The sequence below is a fragment of the Limulus polyphemus genome, unplaced genomic scaffold, assembly GCF_000517525.1.
Source record: "Limulus polyphemus unplaced genomic scaffold, Limulus_polyphemus-2.1.2 Scaffold6506, whole genome shotgun sequence".
Lineage (NCBI taxonomy): Eukaryota > Metazoa > Arthropoda > Merostomata > Xiphosura > Limulidae > Limulus > Limulus polyphemus.
Genome location: NW_013672116.1, coordinates 28324 through 49682, shown reverse-complemented (window position 1 = coordinate 49682; position 21359 = coordinate 28324). Strand labels below are relative to the sequence as shown.

Here is a 21359-nt window from a genome sequence, read left to right as displayed (position 1 = left end):
ATGAAGAACTAAAGTTACACATAGTGAAGACTTGAAAGCATGACGAACTAAAGTTACACATAGTGAAGACTTGAAAGCATGACGAACTAAAGTTACACATAGTGAAGACTTGAAAGCATGAAGTACTAAAGTTACACATAGTGAAGACTTGAAAGCATGAAGAACTAAAGTTACACATAGTGAAGACTTCAAAATGTATCAGTTTTACGTGGCCAGAACTTTTTCCTGAGATTAGATATATTGTTATATGGATTATTTTAGAATTCAGTCAGGCTTGTGACATTTTTTCACAACAAAAAGCTGTAATAATAATAAAAATAATAATAATAGGTTCCAGATAGCTCTTATGGTGCAAGAAATCAGTCAGCATCACTTTCTATTACACAAATATAAAGGTGTAATGTATTTAGTTGGTTTTTTTGTATCTTAGTTTATGACAGATAAAATGAAGAATTATTGTTTTGAATATAGTTTTAACAGTAAGAATAAAGAAAACAAGTTAAATGTAGATACCATTACACTTGTATTGTTTCACTTTTTGTACTTCAAAACAGAAACTGTCCTTGTATAAATATATAATTGTAGTTTTTAGAAACATTTGCACAGCCTTAAATTTTCAGCATGAGGATGTATTGTATTAATGACCAATACCTCTCTTGATATTTCTTCATATTCAAACTGTCTCATATTTATATCATATATACATACAACCATTGGTGAGAACGGTAGGACTAGGAGACACAAGTATAAATTTTGGCAGGATAAGAGTGATCAACGGCTAAGACAGCTTTATTTTACTAACAGGATGTTTGATCTTTGGATGTGGTGGATGCAGTTAATTTGAGGTAGTTTAAGGAAAGGATTGATAAATATTTCAATGATAAAGGCTAGCTTTGAGTGTTTTTATTTTATTGTTTAGTTTAATGATTGGGGTGGTGCAGATGGACCAACAGGTCCCTTGTTATCCTCAAATTACATATAATTATGTAAATAAAGTATTTACATTAAGGTTTTGGTTGGCAGATATCACTGTCACAGGTAACTGCGTCAGCTATTAACAATGACAAAAACTAAACTATGTTTTTTAGTATCATTTCATCGTATAAAGAAAAATTTACAAACCATTTTGGGTCAAGTTGTGTAGTAGTGTTTTAGTTTTTAGAACGTAAAATGTGAATAACTTATGTCCGTAAAACTTAAATGTATACACAAAATATAGATATATGATCTATGCAAATATTGCTTATTATTCTTACTTTTTTATTTTACAAATTACCAAGGTTTTAAACATGTGAACATATTCAGTGGTTTAAGCACACTTGTTTGTATGGAAATATTTGTTTTTACAAATAAGAACTTGAGTGAGACAGAATTTGTAGATTACTATGAAGGTAAGTATAGAAAAAGATTTTTTGTGATCTACATTAGTTATCGATGTAATCAGTTACTAATGAAGATTTGGAGTGAGTACTTTCTACTTATCATCCAGTTTAGGATGTAATTGGTTACAAAAGGAGTTTAAAATTTGGAGGTGTCCTAGTTTTCTGCTTGATGATGATGTAATTCTAAAATTACAAAGGGAGGTTCAGGTTTGGTGATGTTACAGTTATCTGCTAGTTGAGGATGTAGTTGGTTACAAAGAGAGGTTCAGGTTTGGTGATGTTCCAATTATCTGCTAGTTGAGGATGTAGTTGGTTACAAAGAGAGGTTCAGGTTTGGTGATGTTCCAATTATCTGCTAGTTGAGGATGTAGTTGGTTACAAAGAGACGTTCAGATCTGGTGATGTTACAGTTATCTGCTAGTTGAGGATGTAGTTGGTTACAAAGAGAGGTTCAGATTTGGTGATGTTACAGTTATCTGTTAGTTGAGGATGTAGTTGGTTACAAAGAGAGGTTCAGGATTGGTGATGTTACAGTTATCTGTTAGTTGAGGATGTAGTTGGTTACAAAGAAAGGTTCAGTATTGGTGATGTTACAGTTATCTGCTAGTTGAGGATGTAGTTGGATACAAAGAGAGGTTCAGGTTTGGTGATGTTACAGTTATCTGCTAGTTGAGGATGTAGTTGGTTACAAAGAGAGGTTCAGGTTTGGTGATGTAACAGTTATCTGCTAATTGAGGATGTAGTTAGTTACAAAGAGAGGTTCAGGTTTGGTGATTTTATAGTTATCTGCTAGTTGAGGATGTAGTTGGTTACAAAGAGAGGTTCAGGTTTGGTGATGTTACACTTTTCTGCTAGTTGAGGAGTTAGTTCATTACAAAGCATTGTTCAGATTTGGTGATGTTACAGTTATCTTCTAGATGAGGATGTAGTTGGTTAAATTCTAAAGTGAGTTTGAGATTTTGGTTGTGTTCTTCTTATCTGCCATTTGAGGATATAAGTAGTTGGATAAGGAGGTTCAGATTTAGTTGTGTTCCAATTATTTACTATTTGATGATGTAATTGGATAGAAAGAGAGGTTCAGATTTGGTAGTGTTCCAGTTATCTCCAAGTTGAGTATGTAGTTGGTTACAAACAGAGTTTCAAAATGGGTGATATTCTGTTTATCTGTTAGGTGTAAATATAATTACTTACAAAGGAAGGGTCAAAGTCTGTTGCTAATGAGGGAAGGTTTGAAGTGGATGGTGCACTATTCATCTGCTGTGGGCACAGTCAGTTACAAAATAAAGGTACAAAGTTCTTTGGTGCTATAATTCTCATATAGTTGCGTATTGTATAGTCATGTTGCAGAGTAATGTTCATAGTGGATAGTTTTCTAATTATTTTCTAACAACAGACATCCATAATGCGGAAGATATTTTTATAATTAATTCCCACTGTTCTTTAAGGTGATGTGTAAAACTTTGGTGGTGTATAGTAAACTATTTTTTATACTATTTTTTTTCTGTTATTTCAGGCAGCACTTGATCTACGGGCAATGGAAGAAGCTGTGTCTACTTACAGAACTAATTCAACCAGGTATGTACCAATTTCATGTATATTATTATTAGTTTACAGGGCTTGATTTTAAAGAAATTTCCAGGTTGTCCCCCCCAAAAAAAACAAAACAAACAAGTACATAGACCCTCAAAACAGATCCAAGAAGTTTCGTTACATTGGAAACAAAAATCCCAAACCAAGTAAATGTTACATAGCATCTTAAGGAAACAAACAATCAGTGACCTGTAAAACCTTTAAACAGAACAGTGATCATTGCCAATGAGGTTGTGTTTTCATTCTAACCAGCTTGGCCTGCCACCAGGTACAGTAAAGTACAGCCATATGTAAGACTATACTTGCATCTTAACTCTCACACATACTTCTATACCATACTACGTATGCAATACCTGAGTACTGTACATGTACACACACACACACACAGTTGATATGTATTGTCGTTGATACTCGTATTTTGTATTGACCTCTAGAGAGGTAAAGCTAGCCGTATTTTATTTGTTGTTATTCTGTTTAGTACTGAACAAAACTTTCATAAAATTTTGTTTGCAGTTATCATTATTATGCTCTGTTTAATTCGTGGATTTTCCTGCTTTGCCCATGGTAGCTAGGCCTTCTGTATTACCTTGACTCCATTGGGCATGTCTGTCCAACATTAGATTTACGTCTATATGCACGTAATCGAAAGGGGGTTAGTATTTCAACTATTATGATTAACATTGAAAATTCTAAGTTTGGTTTTGTAAATTGATTGTTTTATTTTCTATCATAGGTTTAACAGTAAGTTGAGAAAGCCATGTTAATTTTATTGTCATAAGCATCTATACTAGAAATTAATCTCACTAAATATTCGTGCTATTGGCACTTGTTTTCGTTGAGAATTCCACCTGCCCATATATATGAAAACAAACATCGCACAATGCAATGTGTGGTAATGTAACTAACTGAGATAACATTGTACTGTGTTATGACACAGTCATTCGTGCTCAGTTGAATTCCATTCAAACTTACATGCATAAAGCAGCAAAGAAGCATAGCTTTTCCACAATAGACAGTTAAGTGACAAGAATTCAATCTCAAAAGCAAACTTTTCCTAACATTTTCAGCCCCTTTTGGTGGATTGTATCAACATTTCTCTTGTACAAAGAACAATCTTTTTTTGAACAAAAAAGGACCATTAGATATTTTTGTGGGGTTTTAAATTTCGAGTCTTTATTAAGGGAATTTACCGATTATTTTGGTCAGGATCAGAGTCGAACATTACATGTGTCGTGTGAGCATGGATATTTGTACAGTGAACTGCAATGCTTTTTTGAGTAAGGGCCTGTTCCAGGGTGCTAGTCATCCGTCAGACAACATGGAGGTTTAACTTTGTCGTCCGTCGGACATGGGGGTTTAACTTGGTCATTTGTTGGACAACGTGGGGGGTTAACTTGGTCGTCCGTCAGACAACATGGGGGTTTAACTAGGTTGTCCGTCTGACAACATGGGGGTTTAACTAGGGCGTCCGTCAGACAACATGGGGGTTTAACTTGGTTGTCCGTCAGACAACATGGGGGTTTAACTAGGTCGTCCGTCAGACAACATGGGGGTTTAACTAGGTCGTCCGTCAGACAACATGGGGGTTTAACTTGGTCGTCCGTCAGACAACATGGGGGTTAACTTGGTCGTCCGTCTGACAACGTGGGGGGTTAACTTGGTCGTCCGTCTGACAACGTGGGGGGTTAACTTGGTCGTCCGTCAGACAACATGGGGGGTTAACTTGGTCATCCGTCAGACAACGTGGGGGGTTAACTTGGTCGTCCGTCAGACAACATGGGGGTTTAACTTGGTCGTCCGAGTAAGTTTTCAGTCATCTCGGATGACCATTAAAATCGAGTGATGATTTGACAAAATACTAAGTTAATAAAAACAGGTATGTAATATTTTTTTTGTATATACTGTATTATTAATATGATGAAAATATAGAACTAATTCAAGAAGGTGTGTACTTGTTTCATGAATGTTGTAACATTAGAAAGACAAAAGTAGTCCTGTGAGGTGTACACTAATTTCTTGTATATTACATCTTTAGTAAGAGGGAAAAACAATTACTTCAGTTAGATATATGTATAATTCAGTTGCAATTTTACTAAGATAAAAAATACACGTTAACATAACTAATTCAACTTGATTAACATACATTGTATCAACAATATTAAAGAAATACATAGCGTAGTTAATAAGGTTCATGTTTACCATTATTAATAACTTTGGACCTACAGTAAGCTACCATACATGTCAATATTAAAATTACTGATATCCAGTTTGCTCCTGAAGATGAAAGGTCCACCTGTTGAAAGCGCACAGGTTATAGGGTATTGTATCTTTGTGTTAAAGGGATTTCTTTAACCTACTGTTTTTCTAACATCATGAAGAAAGTGAGATATATTAAGAAGACAGTCTTGCACAAGAAACTCATGAGAATTACTTAATGTCCTGTACCATTGATAAAACTCATAAAATGTTCGAGAGAACTGTTGTTTTTATAGTCACATTGCATTTAAGCTTTTTACTATAAGGTTTTCAAAGAACATATGAAACAAAATCTCATATTCTTACTTACAGTAAACACTTCATGAAATGTAGAAAATTCCTTGAACCATTTGCTGCAACCAAAGATAATGAGTAAGTACCCATTTATAGCATTGTTCACCTCTTTAATGAAGATCCCATTTGTATAGTTTTGTCCTTCACCCTTAGAACCTGTTTTTATAGCATTGGTCAGTTATTTTACTAAAACCCTTTTTCTGTTGTACTTGGACTCAATTTTTATAGTTTAATTCATCTGTTTTACTAAGACCCTGTTTTTCATGTTATATTGCTTAATGTTTTTTTAAAAGCCCTGCTTTTATAACATTGCTTGGCTTTTAAAAGAGGTTATAATTTCATTGTATAGGTCACTGGTTATGCCACATTTGGAATATTGTATTCAGTCTTGGGCTTTTTACCTTAGGAAAGGGTTACTAGAATGATGCCTGGGATGGAGGGGTTGTGAGAATAGTAGGACTAGGGGACACAAGTATAAATTTTGGTAGGGTAGGAGTCATCTTCAATTAAGACAGTTTTTTTTCTAATGGGATGGTTGGCCTTTGGAATGGGTTGCCTTCAGATGTTGTGGAAGCAGTAAATTTAACTGAGTTTAAGAGAAAGGTTGATAAGTATATGAATGATAAGGGCTAGTTTTAAGATTATTTATTAATAGTTTTGGTTTAGTTTAGAAGATGGAACTCATGTTATGATAATGTTACGTCTCCGTTCCTTAGTTAATTTTCCGTATAATTTCTTTCCGAAGAAACTTTAGCGATACAAGTCCTTTCTCAAATAAAACTGGTTTATTCTTTCTGAATACAACTTTGCAATACACTTAATTTCCACAGTCGCGCTGTAACAAACGCTATAATTCACAATGAACGTCTCACGTGCTCAACTCAACTGTCAATTACACACCTTGTTGCCGTCATGTCTTGACCATCTTATATGTACAAGAATAACAAAATCTAGTAAACTCCCGAGACTTCAGAAAGGGACGTGAACGTTCGAAAATATGACGTGTTACTAGCGTCACGTGACCCTCACTGTCGTAACAATAAGTATGTCCCAGTTTTATAGTTTATTGTTTGTCTTTTTACCAAGACATATTTTATAATATTCTATTCCAGGTAGGAAAAGTTGATCAACATACACACTTAGATGATGACATTTTTTGATGAAACTATTCCTTTATTTATCATCCTTGTACTAGCTTCCAGTTTTTTTATAGAATATTGTTTAACGTCTTACTGAGCCCCATTTTTTGCTTTTCTAGTCCACCCTAGAAATCCTAGTTGTTGACTGCATTCAGTCTCCAAACTTGTTTTTGAGTCTTAAATTCCAAAAGCTGAAATTGCAACTTGCAATTGTTTTAGTAAATCATGTTTCTAATATAACAATGGTTCCATGATTACTTACATTAATTATTTTCTTCTAGTTACTTTGTATTCACAGTTCTCAATTTTTTAGTAAGTACTGGATTCATCACATTTTTTTTCTTTTAATCAAAAACTTGATTGCAACCTAGTCTCAGTCTTAATGATAATTCTGTTCTTTCACTTCTAACTGAAGCCTGATTGTAACCTAATCGCAGTACTGATCATACTGTTAATTCCTACATTTTGAATCTTTTCATTAAGTTCTAGTATTTTCTTTTTTAGGTTTGTAGAGGAACATTTGAAGATGTTTAAAAACCATATGAGACTACAGCTGTTGTGTTTTAAAGAAAATGAAATTATAACTGTGTAGCTGTCTGTGTTATAAAATTAAAGTTTCTACCACTGAACTCACAAATGTGTGTATTCTTAAAGATGGTCAACTGGACATTTTCTGCCATTCTTTGAAGGTTGAAAACATCATTAAAAAAGTTTTCAATATTTGTTGTTTTTTCTGAAGAGCAGGAAATATGATTTACAAGAGTATCAAAACTATTAAGATGGAAATAATTCATTGGCAGTTTTTAAGTTTATGTATCAAAATACATTCTAAAAAGTATTATAACTTGTAATAACTTCATAAATTAATTATCAACAATATATCAATATTATAAACAGTTTTGTGAAATTACAGTGCAGGTTTATAGGTATGTTGGACTGTGAATCTGAGCACCCATGAAGCATGTTATGTTGCCTCAAAATTTTGATCCACACGTTGGAGCCAGGAATGCAATATAAGGATGGTGGTTAAATTATTCGAAGAGTTGGTGCCGTAAACTAGCTACTTTCACTGTTTTATATAGTAATTGGAGTCACATTACAGTTAACCTTACATTAATGGCTGTGATATACAACAGTTTAATGTAAAATAACAACAGTCTTATAATATCTATGTTGTTTTGAGTCCAGTTTACATCACCATACATATATATATATATATATATATATATATATAGTGATATCCAGACAGTTCGTATGAACTACTTTTGGTAGAAGAAAGTGTCAGATGCTGTTACAAAATGTTGTTAGTACACTGTTCTACCAAACCTGTATTTCTAAGTTTATTGTGATGCTCCTGTCACAACTATAAATGTTGTTAGTACACTGTTTTACCAAACCTGTATTTCTAAGTTTAGTGTGATGCTTCTATCACAACTATAAGTTTTGAGAACTTGTTAGTTCAGTTTGTGCCAAGCCAGCATTTCTGTTCTGTCAGTTATGTTTACAACTACAATAGTTTTGAAATCTTATTAGTATCAGAACCTGTAAATATTACCGAATATCCTGCAAATAGTTCACAGTTATTTTCTCTTGTGTTATAGAATCACTATTCAACATCCACTGATGGGAAATTAAGTAAAAGTTTTTTAGAGAAACAGAATAACAGCTTTAGGACTTGACAAATAATAGACAATTTTTGTAGCTAACATGGTGTTTGTTAAATGTCTCAAGTGTTTCACTGTGTGTAGAAATATCTCATAATTCAAAAATGGTCTTAAATTAAATGCCTCCTGTATCTATGATTAAGATCCTTTTTTTTTACTTTTAGTGTGTTTATATGACGTTATATTAATCAAAATCAAACTAGCCAGAAAGGACCTTGATACAATTATTTATTACACAATAATTCAAAATGCCACAGTTCTACATAGAAATGTAAACACTGATATCTCTAAACCAGTAAAAACGTAAAATATTAAATGAAGTGCTTTCTAAACATCCCTCAGGCCTAAATCAGTAGAGATGTAGTCTCACCATGTAGTTTACTAGGAACAAAGTTAATAACGGGTAAACTGTACAGTTCATAGTGAGTTAAGTATCACTTTTAATTACACCATTCAATACTACTGTTGGTAATGTTTTTTAACAAAGAAATCACACTATACTTAATTTGTGTTTCATGTGGCACTGAACCCTGGTTAGAATCTTATATTTTAACTATCAGTTTTGTTTGCTTTATTCTTATAATATAAAACATTATTTGATTATGTAAATAGGCCTTAATTTCTTTATAAAAAACTGAAACAATGACCACAAGTTACCATAAAAAACGTGTGTTTTAAAGCTAGTTTTCAGCAATAATAAGTTACGTACATCAAAATTAAAATTCTTACTGTTTCCTTTCCATTATAAAATTATAACATAAGTATTTTATTGAAGTTTCAAGATAAAATAAAACAATCTTATCCACCAGTATATTTCAAGCAGCTCTTAATTTATTTCTGATTTTACTTATTTAAAAGAGGTGTGACTGGCAAAGTTAATATGAAAAACTAATTTTAGTTACAAAATAAAACTAAGTTCAATTTTCCATGGTAGTGTTTGAATAACAAGGCTAAGGTTATTCACAACACTATGTAAAGTACACTTATCACCTTCAGATTTAAATAAAATACTAGTATTAGCAGCCTGCGAGTAATTTATTAAAAAATCACATTGATACTTTAGCTTTATTTCTCTACGTCTGAAGGTATAAAATCATTTGAATAATAGCAGGAATAAGAAACAATTACAATATAAAACATTATATTTGAAGCATGCAATCCATGAAGGTGGAAGTTTTATGAAATCTCTTTCTGTTATACTAGAGAATTAACGGCTTTGCTGAAAAATCACGTACATTTTTACAATCATGTGTAATACTAACAGTTTCTCAATAAATTAGGAAAAACAAAATTATAAATCAAAATATGTTCCTGAGAATGAATGAATGCTTCACAAAAAGAAAAGAAAAAACAGTACTGATGCTGTGAACATATGTTGTAACTTGTTTCACTCTCCAGAATTACCAAGCTATGAAATTAACGTTTTACATAATGAGAATTTTTCAGCATATTCTATTTTGCTTCCATGAGCCGTTTCTTCAGTTGTAGTTGATTTCATTATTACTGGGATAAATCAGGTACATTGGATGAATTTTACTAAATCGTTGAAATACAAACTCTTACTGTGAACCACCTCTACAGGGCTAGCCGAATTCATTAATATTCTAATTGATTAACAACTATCAACCTAACCACTTCAACTGGAACATCTAATAGATTATAATAAAAGCTTTGTAAAATAACATCTTTCTCTCACAAGAGAAAACCACATCCAGAAATAGATGTGTGGTTTGTAGTTTCTTTACAACCTTGTATATGTTAGTCACAAACCAGCCATAAGGTTTGTTTTAAACTTACCATGTTCTCTTACTGCTATATGTCTCTACAAAACCACATCTAGATTACGCACAAGTCCACCCATGTGGAGGGAACAACTATATGGTTTTGGTAGATCTTGGTATGAGCAGCCAAGTAAATTATAAAATGGGATCAGATGTGAAGATTAAATCACATTAATGCTTTGAGAAAGGAGGTTTATTTGTCACTGCTGCGAAGTACTGTAGTTTGGAACGTCCAAAACTGAACAAAGACAGACTGAAATAAGACAACAGCAGCAGAGAGAGAAGTGCACAAGAAGGCATATAGGATTAAATTAAAATGATTTATAATTTTCGTGAAACTAGCAGACTGGATACAGAAAAAAAATGCTGCTCTATATCAAAAACAGGGTCAATGTAACAGGGTATCTTCCAGATTTGCAAAAGCACAAGAACCAAGTCCACTTCTGGACATGAGCTTGACCACTTCCTGTGCGTGAGCTAAGGCAAGTTCTAAAGGTGGCTGGCGTGGTAGATTGTGAGATTCTGCACAAAGAAAATGTAGTGTCAGTCTTAAAAATTAAAAATCACAATTAAGGTAATATATCTTTACAAGAGATTTTCACACATAAAATGAGCAGATGACTAGTATAAAACATCCATCACTAGAACAGCTGTTTCTACAAATAAGTGCATGTATGAAATATTTTAACCAAACTTCTGATACTGAGCACATTCTCATAGTCTGCATTATCCTTATTTTTTAAGTCAAGTAATTTACCAGAAGTGTAGACATGTGAGGTTAAAAATACAGAGGTATAAGTAAATTCACTGATACACCCAGCATTACTCCTACAGCTCCTATAATTTAACTGTTGAGTTCTAGAATCGTCAGACACCTATACATAAACACAACTTAATAATTTAACTGTTGAGTTCTAGAACCATAAGACACCTATACATAAACACAACTTAATAATTTAACTGTTGAGTTCTAGAACCATAAGACACTTATACATAAACACAACTTAATAATTTAACTGTTGAGTTCTAGAGTCATAAGACACCTATACATAAACACAACTTAATAATTTAACTGTTGAGTTCTAGAACCATAAGACACTTATACATAAACACAACTTAATAATTTAACTGTTGAGTTCTAGAGTCATAAGACACCTATACATAAACACAACTTAATAATTTAACTGTTGAGTTATAGAATCATAAGACACCTATACATAAACACAACTCCTATAATTTAACTGTTGGGTTATAGAACCATAAGACACTGAGCTACATATAAACATAATTCCTATAATTTAACTGTTGGTTTCTAGAATCATAACAGATAATTACACAAAAGTTATAATTTTCCCATACTATAAAATGTATTTCTGATAGGTACTTACCACCTCTCACGTAAATAACTATGTTGCCCTCTGTATGCAAAACTCAATTCCGGAAAACATAAAAGTTAGTAAGATAAAAGGATGTGCCTCCAGGTGTAGAGTGGCTAGAGCATGACGGACTGTATACGGCAAGTCAACTACAACCAATACCCATGCTGTTGGGAACCGACATCCACAGGGAGGTAGGATCATGCTATTGGCAAGTTGACTACAATCCAAAACCCATGCTGCTTGGAACTGACATCCACAGGGAGTTAGGATGAGGATCATACCGTTGGCAAGTTGACTACAATCCAAAACCCATGCTGCTGGGAACCGACATCCACAGGGATGTAGGATGAGGATCATACCATTGGCAAGTTGACTACAATCCAAAACCCATGATGCTGGGAACCGACATCCACAGGGTTGTAGAATGAGGATCATACCAGTGGCAAGTCAATTACAATCCAAAACCCAGCCATCAGGTGGGGGTAGGAAAGAGGATCATACTGTCTTCACCTCAAGTTCATGAGACCGGAGGGAATCAAGAACCCCTCGATCCACGAACGAGCATACGGTGTTGTTTTATAACAATGTGTGAAATTGAATGATCGTTTTGGGAACCCGACATCAAAAAAATGTCTGTCTAATGTAAACCATCTCACTTAAATATATAATGACAAGAACCACCCAGAGTGTAGGAACATCCTTGGAATAATAATCATAGAGGAATAGTGGAGGAACCATTGTAATCTGTAAATACTTCCATCATGATCCACTCCATGGATGAAGTAACAACAGTAGAAATGAATGAGGGAATAGAGACATATGTAATACATGTGTGAGGACTTATGTTGATTGGTTCAACTCTAAATCCAAAATGCAGCCACCGGAAACCGACATCCATGTGGGGGTAGGATGTAGGTTCACAATCTCATCATCTACACCAGCAGAACACCACTGCCCTACTCTCAACTAAATGGTTTTATAATAATTTACATATATTACTTGTATTTCATTATCACATTCAGGATGATGTTTCCATAGTCCACCACCCCAGTGGCTTGGAACTGGAAAGTGAGAAGGACTCTCAAACTCTACTAAAAGAAGAGGGGGAAGAAAGCACGGTGGAGAGTCCAGAGGAAATGACAACATCTGAGACAGTGCAATGAGTGAACAAAAAACACTATTTTGAAAAGCAGACCATACCAATTTCTTAAATACAATGGGCAGCTATCCCCTTTTGCTTTACACATGTAGTCCATGGGTGAGTACGGTCCAGGATGGGCAAACTTATGAAGCAAACCTATTGTGAGGATAAACCTACAAGCAATCTTGTGGAATCCCCCATTTCCGCAGTGTGTGGCCATGAAATTATAATGGTTAAGTCATCATGGCCTTATAGTGTGACTTTTACTAGTTTAAGTATACCTGGACAGGCACTACTCGCCACAGAGCAGGATCCATAAAGAAAAATAGAGGGAGATGCCCCTGAAAATAAGAAGTATATATATTAAAAGGTAACTTACCCAACCACAGTCTCATGAAAGAGTGAAGGATGGCAACAGGTGGATGATGGTACCTGACAAGGACGAAACATCTACCCAAAGTAAAGAATGGGAGATGAACATAAGAGTAGTAATTCCAATGCTCGAGAGACAAAGTACCTCCAACAGATGACAGCTTGGATATGCAGGGAAAAGGATACGAGGAAAAAAAGGCCAATCGGATCACAATCCAAACCCAATGGGTCAGGGATGAAAGGAAAAAAAAAAACACAGACAAATCATGGGAGATGGATTCAACAGAAAAACATTAAAAATAATGAAGCAACCCAAAGCATGTACTGGACCAACAAGTTCATCTGGAACCAATCGAGAAGAAATGTGGAATATGGTAAAAAAATAGAGAAGTTGAAAGGAATATACCAGACGAACCACAAAATGGAGGTAAATAAAAATTATCCATAACCAAAGAAACAATCAAGCCAAACAGCAGAGAAACCCAGATTTGTGCCATCCAGGAATTCATTTAGAAAAACCTGAACTGGAGTGAGATGGATGAACAAACATTTTGGGAAAAAATGATGGAAGGAAAAAAACTAACATGAGAAACTGGATGTAATCCTGTCTAAACATATCAACAGCCAGAGCAAGGGGGTGATGAACTTGAGACCAATAACAAAAGAGGGAATTGATAAAATATTCAAAAACTTAATGTGGAGGAGTACCCCACAGGAGGTAGAGCCATAAAAAATTTGGAGAATTGAGAGGTCACTCCTGGGGAGAAAATGTGATGGGACTGAAAAGGCAATGAGCAACGAGGACAAAAACCTGGAACATGACCCTTCAGGAAATGCACATGAAGTGTGTTGGTTCAAAAAGAGGAGATCCACTGTCTACCACAAAAGGAACAAGAAAGAATGTACCCTTGGTGAGAAACAGAAGCCACCACTGTTGATTAAATGAAATGAGACATGATCAGTCAAATCCACAAAACACTGAGTAAACTAAAGCACACTGGACTGGATGAAGTGCCAGGGTTTGAAGGGAATAAGACTATTTGCCTGGAGACCATAGTCCTGAAGCCTCCTACAGATTAAACACATCTCCAACCAATGGAGATGAGCATCAGGGAAGAGAAACAATCCAGAGGAAGGGGAGGAAGCAGGAAACTCGACATCATGGGGGATATGAACATCTATCAACTCATATAGAAGAAAAGGGAAGAAACAAATTAAGAAGAAAATTAATGGATGGTCCTGATAGAGGGGTGTGTAAAAATACATTTTAGAACAAAAGGTGACTAATATTGGGAGCAGGTAGGGTGGATGGTAGGAAATTAACAGACACTTGTTAAGCCTAAGATAGCAAGATATTTAACTTAATGATAATCCTCAAGTATAACTACAAGAAAACTGAAAATAACAGACATGTTTTAAGCCTACTCAAACAGTGCAGGACAAAGGACATCACTAAGCTCTAAAATAAAAATCTTAACCTAACAATATATATAATATTGAAAATGAAATAAATAGGAATTTTTAAATTAAGCGTGTATTAACAATAACCTATATATAAGACGTTATGTGTGGAAGAAAAACAATATAGTTAAACGAATGATTGATATCCCAGTCAGATGAATTACAGGTAATCCTAAAATAACAAAGACCCCTAGTATCAGTAGTATAGGAGAAAGGATACATGCAAGCCTAATTTCTAACCTGAACTGGGCTATGAGTATCGATTAAACTAATGAAACTTATAAAATTCAAATAACTACAGATAATAATATTAAAAGTATTCAAAAACCATAACAATATAATGTCTTATCTTTTGAAAGGCGGCAGACTGTATGTCAAAATGTGTGAGCCTCCAAACTTGAGGCGAGACCTGACGAGTATCAGCTACTTGGACGACCAATCTCCCGACAAAGTAAAGCCAAAAATCTTCCCATGGAGTACCACGACCTGAAGCCAGTGTAAATGTGCGAATAGAACATATAACCTCCAAAGTGGTAACATAGATTGCAAAATGAATAACCAAACACAACTATATTGGCAGAAACAAAGAAAAAGTTTTTTATATTCCTTAACCAGGTAGGAATATAAAATAATTCTGCCTTGGAATAAATCAACAAGTTATAAATATCACTATCGTATGATAAAGAATACACTTGTTGAGAAAAATTAATACAAAGACATGGAAAAAAATCAAAATGAAACACTTGAAAAAAGAACAAACTAAATGTTAGAACACAAATACTGGCAAACAAGAAGTGATAGTTCGGTAGAACTGAATAGAGGGAGTTACATGCGTTAGAGTGTATGTCGCACTCTTATTGGTGGAGGGTTGTCGCATGATGACTTGCATGTGAGGCGCATCGTAATTAGTCAATTTCAGATGTGGGAGATTCAAGGCTTATGGCATGCATAAATTGTTTTTACATATAGAGGGCAGCACTGAACAAGAATAGCTATTTATGTGAGAAGAGGTAATGTACCATATTGGAAACACAATTATTACAACTTACTTGTTGGGTTCGTCAACCATAAAACACCTATACATAAACATAACTCTTATAATTTAATTGTTGGGTTCTAGAACCATAAGACAACTACACATAAACATAACTCTTATAATTTAATTGTTGGGTTCTAGAAACATAAGACAACTACACATAAACATAACTCTTATCTACACATAAACATAACTCTTATAATTTAACTGTTGGGTTCTAGAAACATAAGAAACTTATCTACACATAAACATAACTCATATAATTTAACAGCTGGGTTCTAGAAACATAAGACAACTACACATAAACACAACTCTTATAATTTAACTGTTGGGTTCTAGAAACATAAGAAACTTATCTACACATAAACATAACTCATATAATTTAACTGTTGGGTTATAGAAACATAAGAAACTTATCTACACATAAACACAACTCATATAATTTAACTGTTGGGTTATAGAAACATAAGAAACTTATCTACACATAAACATAACCCTTATAATTTAATTGTTGGGTTCTAGAACCATAAGACAACTACACATAAACATAACTCTTATAATTTAATTGTTGGGTTCTAGAAACATAAGAAACTTATCTACACATAAACATAACTCATATAATTTAACTATACATAAACACAACTCATATAATTTAACTGTTGGTTTCTAGAACCATAAGAAACTTATCTACACATAAACATAACTCCTATAATTTAACTGTTGGGTTCTAGAACCATAAGACAACTACACATAAACACAACTCTTATAATTTAACTGTTGGGTTATAGAAACATAAGAAACTTATCTACACATAAATATAACTCCTATAATTTAACTGTTGGGTTCTAGAAACATAAGACAACTACACATAAACACAACTCATATAATTTAACTGTTGGGTTAGACACATACCTAAAATTGTACTGTTGAGTGCAGCACACACAGGTTCTCTCTGAACTGGATCCATCTGATGTCCTACTGGGCTATTCCATGGGTCTGAGTATGCTAAGAGGCTGAAGGCATCCTGTCATGGATAACAAACTATTGGACTAAACACTAAAAATGTATATGATTTTATACATGGAAACTTAACAGAAAACAGATTACTCTTAATAATATTATAAATGTTTAAATATCTAGCATTAGGCCTAATATTTATGCTAAAAAATTAAATGTCTTATAATTCTTGAGCTAGAATCACTTATTTTATGATTGTTATCAATTCATTTGTAGTCTGGAAAAGAGCAATTCTTGCTCAAAATGTTAATTTGTTTCACAGCTTTAAGCAGATTCACTCCTTAAAAATTACTCTTAAGTTTTATCATGAACTCAGAAATTACTAGAACTTTTTACATGGTTTAAACAATTGTTTAACATCCAGAGATTTTATGTGATAAAACAAATAACTAAAAGTTACACATCTATCAGACATATATTTAAAATTTTACAAGTTCTAGTACATTACAAACAAAGCCAACTGAAAATTACCATGGTGTATGTCAATACATGTTGTTATCAACGGAGCTACATTACAGGTCCACGAGTCATGCAACATTCAAAAATATTTCAATATAAGGCTCAGAAACATAACATTCACAAATATTCTAACATAGGACACAAAGATACATAATATTAAGAGGTGTTTCAACATAAGATGTATTTGACATTTATAAACCATACAACACTGGGCATGAAAATGTACCATTTACAAATGTTACAACACAGACTGCACAGATATATAATATCTGCAAATATTCTTATCTAATATTAGCAGATGTTCCAGCATAAGACACACGTCTAAACGTGTCCAATGTTTCTAGTGTTATTAATATTTTGATGTGTAAATATCTGAACATGTCCAATGTTTCTAGTGTTATTAATCTTTTGATGTGTAAATATTTGAACGTGTTCAATGTTTCTAGTGTTATTAATATTTTGATGTGTAAATATCTGAACGTGTCCAATGTTTCTAGTGTTATTAATCTATTGATGTGTAAATATCTGAATGTGTCCAATGTTTCTAGTGTTATTAATCTATTGATGTGTAAATATCTGAACGTGTCCAATGTTTCTAGTGTTATTAATCTATTGATGTGTAAATATTTGAATGTGTCCAATGTTTCTAGTGTTATTAATCTATTGATGTGTAAATATCTGAATGTGTCCAATGTTTCTAGTGTTATTAATCTATTGATGTGTAAATATCGAACGTGTCCAATGTTTCTAGTGTTATTAATCTTTCGCTGTGTAAATGTCTGAACGTGTCCAATGTTTCTAGTATTATTAATATTTTGATGTGTGATGACACACCAAATCCAATTTCTCCAGCGTTATATGCATTAATAAAATATTCACATATTCTCAACTAAAACTATATATATTTATATATATATATCCTTACCTGCAACATTTTTTTGTTAGTTTCATTAGTTCCAAACTCCCTCTTTAGTTGTACACTAAATGAATGAAGCTCTCGTCCAAACTGTAGCATTCGTTCTAGTGCTAATTGACTCCCTCCACACATAAGTCTCCGTGGTGGGTCAACATCTAGGATACATCAGGTCAACATCAATAAAGTGATTAGCTAAACACACTGCAAATAGTAATCAGCTTAAAATGTGCCTTAAGTAGTAACCAATTTAACAAACATAATAAAAGTAGTAGCCAATTTAAAAACAAGTCACAAGAAGTAACCAATTAAAATCACTTCAAGTTTAAAAACCATATTTTAGAATGCACACTTCATAATTATAGCCTAACTAAACAATATGCTGATTATAGTGAAAAACAATTTCATAAGACACTTATTAACTTCATTATCAATATATATGTATAAAAAATATTTTCATATTTAATCAACAATACCTAGATGACACACATGTACAAAATACTTATATACAGAATGTACCATAAACAGTTATTAATATGATACATAATACCTCAATAATATACATATATATGGGAAGGGAACATAACAGTCTTTTCGGGTCATAAAGATGTGTTTAGATCAAAGATTTAGAAATTCTACAATGGAGATATCATTTGCATTTAATGGCATTGATAAACAAAGGAATATGTATCAACTTGGGATACCAAGACCATACAGAAAGGAAATTGCAACAAATCATACTCTAGCCATGATAAGTAAAGTATGATGTCTTGTAATAGGTGATAATCCACAAACATAAAGGTTAGTTAATAATGTTAGTTTTGAAAATACTAAGAAAAGACATTCTTTTGTTCTTAAACAGTAAACTTAGTACTAAGATATTTGTTAGTCAGATACTTTAAAAAGGATTGGAAGCACATTTTATGTATGAAAATGATAAACAATGGTACAACAAATAACTAATACTAACAAAGGAAGAAATGTGCTAAAATAGCATCTACTTTGATCCCATAACTACATCATTCTGATAGAGCATCTACCCACTACGTGCAAACTTTGATCCCATAACTACATTATTCTGATAGAGCATCTACCCACTACATGTAAACTTTGATCCCATAACTACATCATTCTGATAGAGCATCTACCCACTACATGTAAACTTTGATCCCATAACTACATCATTCTGATAGATCATCTACCCACTACATGCAAACTTTGATCCCATAACTACATCATTCTGATAGAGCATCTACCCACTACGTGCAAACTTTGATCCCATAACTACATTATTCTGATAGAGCATCTACCCACTATGTGTAAACTTTGATCCCATAACTACATCATTCTGATAGAGCATCCACCCACTACGTGCAAACTTTGATCCCTTAACTACATCATTCTGATAGAGCATCTACCCACTTATCGTGCAAACTTTGATCCCATAACTACATCATTCTGATATAGCATCTACCCACTACGTGTAAACTTTGATCCCATAGCTACATCATTCTGATAGAGCATCCACCCACTACATGTAAACATGATTTGATCCACTTGCTCAAACTTATAAACAGATAGTTTTGGGAATTAAACTATATTTCTAATTTTTAATAAACATATCTGTAATATACTTTTATTTGATTAGTTTGAGTCAGATTCTAACCATTGAATTTTGTGTTATGAGATAACTCATTAAGACTTGCTTAATGTGTTGAACATGACATATAATTTATCAAGTAGCTACAAATGTATGAGAGTGTAACTATTTTAAAACTTTCGAATCCTTTTTAGAAAAATCACTAATTTCAGTTTTATTAATAAAAAACTGTTAGCTGTAAATAAATAACACAGGTAACAGTAACTAGCTTAATTAACAAAATCTGGAGCTCATAAAAATAATGATTGGTGAAATGAGCTATATTCCAATAAATTTAAGGAAGATTATTTATAACACTGTGAACAGTAACAAGCATGAAGTTGAACATATAGATGAATTAAAAATTAGGGATAAGAGAAATTTGTAATCTTAGTGATGCAATCTTAGTCAAAATGAATTAGAAGAGAGTAAACAGTGGATAGTCTAATAACAAAGAATTAGAGCATACAGTAAATTGTGGTTAATCTAATCTATCTTTTTCATCTTTTGAATGTGTGTCTGTCTATGTATGTGTATATATATATATATATATATATATATGTATAGAAAATAATTCTTCAGGCTGTATAACAAACAAATGTAAACAAAATGGTTAAAACTTATGTACTTGAGAATGACCACACCAGTGAACAAAATGTCATACCTGTTCTAAAAAATAATCTTACTTATTGTAAAATCTGTAATTTGTAATAAAATAATGCTAGTGTATTTATATACTTGTGTATTATTGTAGAAGGAAACAGTTAGTGACTTAGCCAACAACAGCCAAGTGAGACAGATGAAAATATATTCCACTCTTTCTGTATCACTGTTTATCATTACCTATAGCTATAGCTATGCATAATACAAGTCTTTTGTAGATTAACTAAATTAAAAGATTTTATTAATAAAATATTTAAAAATTGTTTGTTTTATGAGGGGTGGTATTGTTAATTTCATACAAGATTGACACAAAGTATTGGTTTAGAACTTAATTGGAAACTGTATTTTATACCTAAAGTTTTAGACTTGATAAGTATTAAATGTTCAGTTAAGCTTATGGTTGACATTTTCAATTCTTGTTATTCTACCCATTGATTAATAAAGAAGTTCTACGGTATCATAATAACAAAACGTTTACTTTCACCAGTAAACATTTTGTTGCACAACTTAGTAGCAGAAAGTGAGGATGTGTAAAATATATCTCAACATTTTCACTATTACTCCATATTTTCTTTAAAAAACAAGGAATATATAGCAACATCTACAGAAATGGGCATCAGATAAATATATAGAAGAACCAATGCTAGACCAACCAATATTCTAGAGAGCATTTTTTAAAGTTACTTTGTCATGATATAAAAGGCTGTTTAGTTTAAATATTAGTATTTAATTTACATATTTGTGAGTGAATATTTTATTATTTTTATGTTTTGTTATAATAAGAGTTAAAATCAGATTACTGTAGAAGGTTTTATTAATAACTAATTGGTTTCAAGAATATAGAAAGTGGCCAAACGGATATGTAATAAAGATATAAGTAGTGTGAAACGAGCATGAAGCTGCAGACAGACAGTATTAGACTGTAACTTTACGATACACTTAATTTCAACAGTCGCTCTATAACAAACGCTATAACTCGCATCTCACGAGCTCGACATTACTCCGTTCAATTACACACTCACTGACTGCAGTTCAATTACTCATTACCTCGTCACGTTGTGACCATCTTATATATATACCAGACTACCCCAATCTAGTAGCCTCCCAATAATTCATGAAGGTTCGAGAGAAGGACGTGGCGTGATACTAGTCACGTGACCTCGCTGATGCAAC

General features: G+C 33.0%; 1 protein-coding gene and 1 long non-coding RNA gene across 3 annotated transcripts in view; one reads left to right on the top strand and one right to left on the bottom strand.

Moving 5' to 3' along the window:
- Positions 1 to 2881: 2881 nt before the first annotated feature.
- LOC106473792 lies at positions 2882 to 7298 on the top strand. Its single transcript, XR_001291707.2, has 3 exons — positions 2882 to 2957; positions 5541 to 5600; positions 7166 to 7298. It is a non-coding gene; the product is annotated as an uncharacterized LOC106473792 (long non-coding RNA).
- Positions 7299 to 8539: 1241 nt separating this feature from the next.
- The window catches only part of LOC106473791 (ran-binding protein 9-like), a 39225-nt gene continuing 26405 nt past the window's right edge, over positions 8540 to 21359 (bottom strand). Inside the window, exons 4-6 of one of the 2 annotated variants that reach the window (XM_013934467.2) lie at positions 17897 to 18042; positions 16408 to 16519; positions 8540 to 10628 (exon numbers count right to left, since the gene is read on the bottom strand). In XM_013934467.2, the coding sequence (XP_013789921.1) occupies positions 10495 to 10628; positions 16408 to 16519; positions 17897 to 18042 (392 nt within the window). In that variant the 3' untranslated portion in view covers positions 8540 to 10494. Of the gene's footprint in view, positions 10629 to 14616; positions 14946 to 16407; positions 16520 to 17896; positions 18043 to 21359 lie in introns of those variants that run through there. The other variant, XM_022402179.1, reaches the window with a different exon arrangement.